General features: G+C 41.1%; 2 protein-coding genes across 2 annotated transcripts in view; one reads left to right on the top strand and one right to left on the bottom strand.

Annotated features, from left to right (window-relative positions):
* The window catches only part of LOC106807353 (isocitrate dehydrogenase [NAD] subunit alpha, mitochondrial-like), a 35,319-nt gene extending 24,519 nt beyond the window's left edge, over positions 1-10,800 (bottom strand). The window contains exons 1-7 of the mRNA XM_014809664.1: positions 10,614-10,800; positions 4,701-4,775; positions 3,745-3,825; positions 3,376-3,471; positions 2,520-2,704; positions 2,196-2,370; positions 1,705-1,877 (exon numbers count right to left, since the gene is read on the bottom strand). Of these exons, the coding sequence (XP_014665150.1) occupies positions 1,705-1,877; positions 2,196-2,370; positions 2,520-2,704; positions 3,376-3,471; positions 3,745-3,825; positions 4,701-4,775; positions 10,614-10,757 (929 nt within the window). The 5' untranslated portion in view covers positions 10,758-10,800. The remainder of the gene's footprint in view (positions 1-1,704; positions 1,878-2,195; positions 2,371-2,519; positions 2,705-3,375; positions 3,472-3,744; positions 3,826-4,700; positions 4,776-10,613) is intronic.
* Positions 10,801-11,028: 228 nt separating this feature from the next.
* The window catches only part of LOC106807359 (mucin-4-like), a 27,418-nt gene continuing 27,094 nt past the window's right edge, over positions 11,029-11,352 (top strand). The window contains exon 1 of the mRNA XM_014809674.1: positions 11,029-11,158. Within this exon, the coding sequence (XP_014665160.1) occupies positions 11,128-11,158 (31 nt within the window). The 5' untranslated portion in view covers positions 11,029-11,127. The remainder of the gene's footprint in view (positions 11,159-11,352) is intronic.

Below are 11,352 nucleotides of genomic sequence, written 5' to 3' on the forward strand. Positions count from 1 at the left end.
GAGAGAGAGAGAGAGAGAGAGAGAGAGAGAGAGAGAGAGAGAGACATGCACGCGAAGGCATACGATCGGCTGACGAAGATTATCTTGGCTGTCAACCGTGACGAGAGACATGAGCGCCATTTATATGTACATTAGCATAGGTGAAGAATTGTGACGGGATGCGGCAAGCAGCGAATTTTGTAGATAGGATTTTACCATGCACATCTGTCGCGGGCTCGCCACTCGCTATTTTGAACGCACGAGATGAGCCGAAGAAAATTATGTCAGTATGTCAGTAAGTCAGTAAGTGAGTATGTGTTGGATATATATTTATATATATATAGTACATATATATATATACATTTAACTTATAGTAAATAACCAGAAAAAATAACAAATACCACAATCTTTTTTTATACCCTACCTACTTTCACTGAAAGGAGACAAGAATTAATACGGAGTATGCCACTTTAATATTTCCATATCATAAATTTATAGACATTTTGGAGTTAGGACAGTTGTTATCATGTTATGGTAACGCGTAGTTTTTCGACATTTTATATATAAATGTATGTTTTTATGTTATATAACACCAGAACAAGTTAGAAAGGCTGTCAATATAAGCCTCGTTCACACGAGACCTCGTATTTCTAAAATACCGGATTTGCGAAATACCGTATCTGAGACAAATACGCGGCCGAGCGTTCACACGCTGATTCGCGGCTCCAGAAATACGGTATTTGCGAGCTGCGAGCTGCTTTAGTAACAATCAAGCAAACAATGCGAAATAAACAATGCAATGTGCACCAACTGCCGATAAAATACGTAGACTGGTCCGCACTCGACAGTTCCACTCGCGTTACACTAGAACTGTCGAGCGCGGACCAGTCTATAAAATACGCGGCTTCAGAAATCCGGTATTTAGCGTTCACACGAGGAAATGCGCTGTCCAAGAAATCCGGTATTTCTCAAGCACGGCAAATTATTCGGGGTCTGGGAAGCCTCGTATTTACATGAAATACCGGATCTGTTTAGATACCTTGGGCCTCGTATTTTGCCTCGTGTGAACGCTAAATACCGGATTTCTTGCTACGTGTGAACGCTAAATACCGGATTTCTTGCTACGTGTGAACGCGGTTATAGTGTACCATTATTCCTTTTTTATATTTTAAAATTCCCAGAAACATTCATTTATAGTGTAAGCTGTGATGTGTATGCAGAGCAAGTTATGCGATTTAGCATACACTATGGCCGTCCAAAGAGGAGGGTGTGATGGGTGCGGTCTCACCCCCCTTTTTTCCAGTTTACCCCGGGAATTAGTTATTTAGCCAGCAAGTCAATTCATTGCGCAAATGTTAGCGTATAGCCAATATTTTCGCGAGTTTATGCACAAAGCTCATGATTCTTGACTCAACCAAAATTATTTCTGAAAATATTGGTCATAAATAAGGCTCAGATTGCACCAGAGAGCATCTAAAACCCCTGAGTTTCAAGGGCCCTTAAGCAGGCCCTGGACACCGGTCATGAGGGACTTCACGCCCATTATTTCACAGAAAATTTCAAGTACTTCTGTCATGCCATTCCTCTTTTTGAAAAGCTTGGGACGGGCCTGACTACTAATAACTTATTGTGATTTTAGTGCCCACAATCGTGACAAATGTATTACAAAATGAAACTTTATACATTGACTATTGATAACATATATTCAAACACAATTATCATTACTGTGGGTGGCTAAACAAGCCCTTCATTTCCTTCAAAACAGTATCCAGTGATGTTCTAGAGAAGATGATGGCTGTCCGATGTGCTCTATACTCCTGGTCATCAGCTGACCACTTGCCTCCTAGGGCTGTTTCACTCTCCTCACCAATCGGAAAGTCAATTCGGATCAATGCTTCCTGAGGTAACAGATGAGAGACAACACACATTTTGGGTGGTAAAAATGCTTTGGCAACAATTTAAGATTTAAATCACATAACTGAAATATTAAATTGTGCAGTTATAAAAAAATGTCAGTATTCATGCTTCAGGTTTAACACATTTGTGAATATTGAATGATTGATTGGTTGATGGGTCAAACCAGATACAACATAAGATATATTTATGAAGTCTAATCCATACATATAGGTATATCTGCATATTTGCCATCTCACACATTTTGTCATTTCATGTTTTTAATTACTTAAAAACTTTTTAGGTATTGACATAACACTCACCTTCAAAAATAACTCTTCTTCAGCATTCGAATATATTGTGTCAGTCTCGGTATTAGGTTTTCCTGTGTGGACCATCGTCTCTAATTTCTTAATGGGCTTGTAACTCTTACAGATCATGAGATAGTTGTCAAAACTATACTTCATGCCTTTTTTGCTCACACGTTCCATGTCTTGCCTATATCAAAAGAGAAAAAGTTCAGACAATACATGCATAATCAGATCCAGGATTCATAATACGATTTTAACATTAATATGAGCCAGACCACTCAACATATACAACCAGTCAGACGTCTTAATTATATGGTCCTGCTATATTAAGCTTACCGCAAACTTTCATATGTAGGAACAGCAATCTGTGGTGGAATGTTGACAAAGCGTTCACTAATGATGAAGCCCAACTGTTTGTTGCTGTCCTCCAATAATTCTGTTAAGGCAGGCAGCTTCTTGCTCTCATGCTGCTTGCATTGCTCTAACAACCACGTCTTCAACTGAATAATGCAATCTTCAGCCTAAAAAGCAACATAAAGCTTTGCTAGTTTTAAATGTGTGAAGTGGGGGCCCGGACATTCTCTACAGGACAGAGCCCCACTGCACTAACCCATGTTGGTTTAATCAGCTTATGATCCGATGCCATAGAGCCGAGATAGTAATTAGTGATGAACTATTAGTTTAGACTCATCAGGGTTCTGCCCAGGATTTTTTAGTGCCGGGCGCATCCAATTGCGACGAAGTCGCAAGATGCAAGCGCCGTAGGCGCGAAGCCAATCTAGGAGGGTACGGGGGCATGCCCCCCGGAAAATTTTTGATTTTGGATAGTCTGAAACTCAATTTCCTGCATTCTGAGCAATAAAAAGCCCATATATCACTTTTCTTTCCTTTTCTTTTTTTAATCAAAAATTAGTGCTGGGCGGAGATATATAGTGCCGGGCACACCCGCCCACCGCCACCCACCGTGGGCAGAACCCTGCTCATGATAGTCTTTCATCAAGTTTTACTAACTCTGTAGAGCTGAAAAGTTTCATGAAGCTTTGCTAGTTTTAGAGTTGCTAAAGTTAAACCTAAATTTACTATGGCATAGCAAGGTAATGTGCCTTCGAACAGCTACTTCTTTGTTTAAAGCGTTTCTCTCTTTTTTGATTACAACAAACAGGTTGCAGGTAGCTTTCTCCCGGATACGTACTTTTTTCTCTGAAATGTTGATCACAGAAGCAACTCCAAAAATGTTGATTTCATCATCTCCATCCTCATCATCATCCTCTTCAACCACTTCAGTTTGCTGAAATATGCAAAATAACACTCTTCACTTTTTAGAGCCCTTATGTGGCATAACTTTGTCATTGTCACGACTTTAGACATTACCAAGAAGGGGTCAAATTACTGCATTAAATTCCTTCTGTAATCATGTTTGTTTAGATATGATGTTTACAATCATAGTTAATAAATAAATAACTATTATTATATTATTATATTCTTTACATACTAATCATCAAAATACTGTGTATACTAATATAAGATAGTTTGCCTGAGCAAAATGAAGTAAAATAATAACCTTTATTATGCTTCCCACATAATTCTGTCCAATTATCATATCAGCTATGGCTGATGTATTGACGTGGGCTTTCTGAAACAACTAGAAAAGATCAAAAGTAAATTGCAAAATAGGCTGACTCGGCAATCATGCATGAAGCTGCTAATTAACAACAAATGCAGCTGCACCATGTTAAAGTGGTATCAACTCCTAATGCCTCCAAATTATATTTTAAAAGAAATGTTGAGATACATAGTGTCATATACACAACAGATGTCTGCCAGGGTCTATGTCTCCCTGGGTACTGCCGGAACGTACCCTGGTACTATCTAATATGCCGGACCGTACCTCGCCTACTCCACTAACGAGTCTAGGGAGTCGCCTACGCCTACGCTTACTCCCTAACCCTAACCCTAATCATATCAGATAGTTACCAGGGTATGTTCCGATATACCGGAGGCGGACCGTACCCAGGGTACGTTCCGGCAGTACCCAGGGAGACATAGACCCTATCAGCGTTAGTTGACAACTCAATTCAAAATGATCAAATTCTTACATTACCTTACATTTTATAATCATGAAATGCTTCAACTGTATTAAAACAAATTGTTTTATTTGGAACCCCACGAATGCACACAAAAGCATTGGCACGAATTGTCATGCAAGTAGAAAGGCCAGAAATGTAGGGCTTGAATGGGTGCCGAATCCCATTGCGACAAGCTATTTAAGGTATCACTTTGTCGATACAAATTTGCCTTAAATCATGTGAAACTGATTTAAGTACATTTCAAACCAGAATGTTATACCGAGTAATTATAACCTCAAAGCTACTATTTTTATGGAGTTGAAGCAGCTTTATGCAACACATGCACACAGTATTTGTATATATGGTGTTTCGCATTATATTGATGCACACGTGGAGTGGCAGCTAATACAAACTACAAACTATAAAGGCAATATTGTTCCACGGTTTTTACCTGTATGAGCAACTTTTTGACTCCATGGAAATCACTGTCATCTGGTGCTCTTGCTTCAAAATCTACCACTATTTCCTAAAGTCAAAAAAACAACAATCACCATTATGATACTATATATATTATATTGTACTATTTGTAGGTAATAGTATTTTTCTGAAGCAAAACTTAGTAAACTAGACAGAGGGCACTCAAAGAGAGTGCATACCTCCGCGAGCGTACATGTGTATAACAGCTGGCTCGCTGCTGGCTGCTGCTGACTGGACGCCCTGCCCCTAAGGCTCGCTGCTGCTGACTGGACGCCCTAAGGCGAGCTGGTGCTGAATCGATCGCGCCAACGCTACACACACACACGAACACACACACGAACACACACACGAACACACACACACACGAACACACACACGAACACACACACGAACACACACACGAACACACACACGAGAGCGATTACATTACCTCCCTGCAACTCCGTTGCGCGGAGGTAAATATGTAAAGCTTGAAAATAAAAGTAATGGCTCATTTGCATGTTCCTTAGAGTTAAACTTGACAGGTCATGGATAGCTAACAACACAAGTTGTAATACACAATATCAAGAGTCTATCAATATTGATAGACTCCTGACAATATAATAGAACATGGCATGTACTGACTTATATACCCATGTTGTTGTAGAATAGAATAGTACTTAGTAGTCTGTAAGCTATTTAATAAAACGTAATATTATTATTATTATTATTTAGTATTATTACCTCCGCCAAGGGGTTGGCAGGAGGTTATGTTTTCACCGGCGTGTGTTTGTTGGTTTGTGGGTTTGTGTTTGTTTGTTTGTGTACAGCCTAATTAAAAAAGTTATGGACAGATTGGCCTAACATTTTCAGGATAGGTCAGAAATGGGCTAACTTAGAATTGATTAGATTTTGGTGGTGATCCGGATCCAATTGATTAATAAAATTTTCAGGATAGGTCAAAAATGGGGTAACTTAGAATTGATTACATTTTGGTGGTGATCCGGATCCAATTAATTAAATTTTTCAGTGAGAGAATTGAGCTGCCTTGGCGGAGGTCTGCGCTCTCCGAGTGCTCTAGTTAGTTTTATATTTGTACCCATACACAAACACACAAACACACACACACGCACGCACGCAGTCACACGCACACACACACACGCACGCACGCACGCACGCACGCACGAACGCACACCCACACACACACCCACCCACCCACCATATTTTGTGAAAAAGTGGAAGTATTTTTTTTATTTTTTACTATTTACGGTGACGTAATAAATCACTTTAATAACCCTAGAAAAGACGGCGTGAATAAAACGTCAGACAGATGTCCATTGGTTTTAACCTATATCACCCTTCAATCCTGCACATCAAAAATTTGTTAATTGATAATTATAAAATTCTTCAAAACAATCCAATCACAGTTAACATTTTTCAACAGACTACGGCCAAAATTCATCCTCACATTTCCTGAGAAATAAGCATTAAATTTCATTATTATCAGAAAATGTATACATATATATAAACAAAGTCAAGGTATAGAATAAGGGCGTTTAAAGTTTAATTGACGAGCTATCGAGATTACATCTTTTCATCAGGTCAGCAGACATTGGAATAGAATCTATGAATGTTGGATTCTATTCCAATGTCTGCTGACCTGATAAAGAGATGTAATCTCGAAAGCTCGTCAATTAAACTTTAAACACCCTTATTCTATACCTTGACTTTGTTTTTATCTACACGGGTGTTCGTGTGTGACTTTACTTATATATATATATGATTTGTAATTACTATAAAAATATCATACTTGCTTATATCTACAGTATTAACGCTCGTTCACACGAAGAGTTTTTCGTTGCGTTCAACGGACTACGACGCTAAGAATATACGGCGGATTGCTTTATCGCCACGGCTTATGCTTAGCGGTTGCCGGCTTGCTGAAGCGATCGCGAATCAATATTCGCGCCAACTACCCGCGTATATTCGGGCACGGACCTGGCCGCGTATGTGATTGTCGTGTGAACTAGCCCGTGTAGTGTTCCATGTTGTTCGTCAATTCGAAATATCGGGTTGTTTCGCTCACTGTAAAAAACCGTATTATTAAAAGACCTTGTGAACGGCATTGTTCGGTCTGTAAAGTGAATTAGCGAAACATTGTAAAAACGCGCTCTAACGATATGACCTGCTACCCAGTCTCGCTGGCTAAAAGACCTTTGTTGGATATGCGGTGTGGAACTGTCGAGCCGGTGGTCATACCTGTCCACAGCCCAGTCCGAGTCTATATTAATAGCAAAGGGAGCGTGCCTAAGCCTAAGCGTCGAATCTGCGTGTTCTGTGTGACACGCATTTTAGCATTCCAGCGCCCGGAGCTATAGCACGCAAGATCTACCAGTACGGTGACCAGAAAGCTCAAACGTGCACTGTTGTATATCGTCGTGAGAGCAATGGCTTAATTATCTCACTTTATAGTAATCAAGGTATCTCAATTACAGGTGTACAGCTACACATTTCATCATATATACTCATTTGAAGGTATTCCTATATGAATATTACTTCCTACTCAACCTACACCTAGTATAAAGGTACTGGTCAAATCCCTGCTTAAACCAGTCTATATTATTATGTTTACATATATATACATGGCGGCATAACTACCGATAACATAATAATATACACAGTCGCTGAATAAAACTCCACGTAATACTAGCGTAGTGGCGCCATCTATTCAGAGGCAACAATACTTGCGTTTAAACTCTCGTTGGGCGCTTTTGATCAATAAGGCATTTCGCGCGTCATTTATATGCCGGACCCGTTACCACCTCTGCATGCCCTAACGAGAGTCTACGGCACGTCGCCTACGCCTACTCACCTAACGCCTAACCCTGGGATGCAGATTTAGTTACAGGGTACGTTTCGGCAGACCCTATACGCCCAGTAGGCACTTTATCTTTTATGAACGTACCTCAATAAAATTACACACATAGTCCGTAGAGCACGATAGTCGAGCATCAGCGTGCTAATGGAGCGAGCACCTCGCCTGCCCATCACCAGGATTAAACTTGAACCAATACCAATTAATCGCCCATTCCGCGTTCGAGCCTCAGAAGCATATCGCTAGGATAACTTGTAATGACAAATCTAAAATCTATGATAGCTAAGGCTTTGCTTATCCGGTAGTAGCTGTAAATAAGTATAACAGCTGTGTACTTTATAACTTCGCTTAATTTAACATGTTATTTATCATGGATATGCGTCGAGCGCAGAGCGGTAGTGCGTGGTGGTAGGGGGAGAGTGGGGGGGAGGGCGGGTGGAGAGGGTCTAATAGAAAACGAGTTGCTGCGAGATGGTGCGTGCAAGTGTCATCAATCAATCAAAGATGGCATCACACTTCGTGGTGATAACGTCAGCATCCATTGAAGGTTGCTGAATCTCCAAGTATATTCAGGCTAGGCGGAATTTTCGCTCAGGCGGTGTGAGTTAAGCACATCTGCATTGGCAGGTTGCCAGGCAATAATTATGATTAGAATAGTGCAGTTCACGCCCATGCATACGTAATGGGCTGCGCCCATGTATTGCGCTACCCCACGCGAGCCATTCAGGGTTGCATTACCAGTGTGGGCTATAAGTGTACAGGGTGCTACTCAAGGGTGCTATAAGCCTCTTTTAGAAAATACTATGAATTTAAGGAGGCGTAACTTGGTTCAACAACATATTGCCTTTGCAATTGAATGTGGGCAACTGTAGGCTCACATCCATCAAATAGCAAAAGAGCATTCAGTCCTTTGTTAAAAGTCAAGCAAATCGTTTACCTCCTCGGAGGTCAAAAGGGTTATCGGACACTTACTCTTCGATGTTCAGCAGGAAAGTACATTTTCATGGTACGCTTTACTAAGCATAAATGCTAGGGGTCACACTTGTTGAATATAAAAAGTTTTTCAATCGGCGTCCGTCAGAACGCATCTCCTCAGAAAATGTCCTAAAATCTGCCTGAATGCCCCATTGACTTTGACCTGACCTCAATTTCGGCACAGTGATGGCTTTTTGCCTACGCATGTGGCTATACACTCGACTTCACGAGCCTAGGTCGAGCCGTTTAGATTTGTGCGGCAATTCTGGCATTTCCTCCCTATACGCTTAAGTTTTAAGGAGGGAAATGTTCCCACAGCCGCTTCTTTACAAGTATCCAGACCTCTGACTCTTGAACGGCTCTCTGACCCCAACCAGCTTAACGACATACGACACCCAACTGCGTTTTCAGGATTACCCCCCCACCCCCCCCACACTCCACCGCCACGTCCAAACGTCATCGCGGATGCTACACAAAGCCAACATATAAGTACCCGACGCACCAATCGAGTGATATAGATTTGTGCCAAACTGTTGAGAACGCGGGACGCACAGACGGACGCAGCGGCACAATCTATTGGGCGATTTATGTCTGATTTAAGTAGCATGAAGTAAAAAAGTGTAAACACGACACTGAACTATTTTAACTAACGAAACACAAAAGTCTCTTAAATTAGGACCCGCGGAAGTCTCGATTTGCTTCCCAAGTTAGTACTTGGGGTCGTGAAATTCACTGCTAATATCAACGCCGCCACAGCCGCCAAATACGATTTGATTTGTGGCAGTCAACTGTGGTATTGATTTGCATTAGCCCGGGTCAACCCGGGTGAGGCCGAAGTAACCCGCTAGCCGAGTCGCTCACTTGGGGGGGCTTGGGGAAGCATCCCACAATCCATTGCAACGACACCATGCATGGCGACGATATATCAGTGCGGGAATTGCATGAATGTAGCAGTAGTAATGAAGCATGCCTGTCAATGACTGCGTGTGTTTGCTCATTCTTAGATTGCAATTGCTATTCTTTTTTTTTCTGGTCACTGACATCCATGATGATAATTAACCCGGGTTAACCCAAAAACCGTTCGTTTATCTTCCCTAACCCAGATGCGTTCTATTTCGTACCAGGTTAACCCAGGTGGCTCTGGGGAAGCAAATCAAATGGACTAAATGTTTCTCTACTCTATTTCGCCTATAATCACCTGTAAATGCCGGTTAAATGCTCATCTGAAACACACAAGTACACCGCACGCCCGCGCTGTGCACAAACAACATAAATAAGAGAGACATGAATAACATGAATAACATGAACAACATGACTCTCTTATTCATGTTGTTTGTGCACAGCACGGGCGTGCAGTGTACTTGTGTGTTGCAGATGAGCATTTGACTGGCATTTACAGGTGATTACAGTACTACTACTAGAGCTAATTATAGGCGAAATAGAGTAGAGAAACATTAAGACTTTGGTAGTAAATACATTTCGTGTTTACATTTTTGTATTTTATTGAGACGTTCCAAGTGCCTGTGCTATGAGCGTAACTATAGCCCCCGTACGGTTGCCACTGGCGGCAACCGTACGCAGGCTATAGTTACTAGAGCTCAAGGGGTCGTTGTCGTATCAGGTACTACCAATATGTTATATTAATTATTATCTACTCTTGGTACTACAGATATGTACCCGAGGTACATATTGATATTATGTATACACAAAGTGTACCAGACTTGTACTACAGAAGTGTACCCTAACCCTAACACTAACTCTAACCCTAACCCTAAACATACCTCATGTAAAAATATAAACATAATACTAATAGTAATACTAATAGTTTACCTAGTTTAATACTAAACAACCTAAAACTACCGGCCCGGGTACACATCTGGGCCCATTCCTATTTGACAACCCCAGGTTTAAAAACCCTAACCCTAACCCTAACCCTAACCAAACTCACGACATGGGTGTGTAAACGCTACTTGTAGTTGTAGTTGTACCCATATCATGTGGACTGTATGTAGTACCCGATACGACAACGACCCCATCTGCGTTACTAGAGCTACTCACAATCAGTCTTACTTGTCCAATTGCTTCATCTTCGCTGCCTTCCGTTTTCACGCCTTCATCGCTATTTGAATTTCCACTGTCGTTATTATCTGCATCAATCTCCATACGTTCAGCAATCGCACGTTTTTTAGAGGGGGCGGCCATGATGATTTTGCATGGACAAGACTGCCACGTGACACAGACAGCCCTTCAAACATATGAAAGTCCGAAATGTGCCGAAACGGTAAAGAATAAGTATATGATGGGTTAATCAGGGGTTTTATTTTACGTACCGAATATAATAGAGCCGTTAAACCATGTTTCAGTTTATTATACAGCCTTTTCAATCTTTGATTGTTACAGGTTACATTCTTACGGTGTTTCATTATTTCTTTGAAACTTCGATGCATTTCGGCATTTTATAGGTGCCAGAGCCGTGCAAGTGGCGACACAATGGCGATTTAATCATTGATTTAATCGTGTTTTGGTGGACGTCGTAGTCAGTTTACTCATTTGCACCAACTAATCTAAGTTTATGCCGTACGCGTTGGATCTTGCTTCGCACGGTGTGTATTTTTCGTTGGCCATCGTGCATATGCTATTCGGTTCTCGTTATCTTGTATCTTGTATCTTGTATCTTGGGCCAAGTTGGGGTCCCTCTCTTGTATTTCACAAGGCACAGATTCTCTTGGAATGTGCGGGGAAATCCTGTAGATAAGGAAATTCTGTCTACAAGTTAGCATTAATTAATTTACTTTCT

This window comes from Priapulus caudatus, unplaced genomic scaffold, assembly GCF_000485595.1.
Source record: "Priapulus caudatus unplaced genomic scaffold, Priapulus_caudatus-5.0.1 Scaffold11, whole genome shotgun sequence".
Taxonomy (NCBI): domain Eukaryota; kingdom Metazoa; phylum Priapulida; class Priapulimorpha; order Priapulimorphida; family Priapulidae; genus Priapulus; species Priapulus caudatus.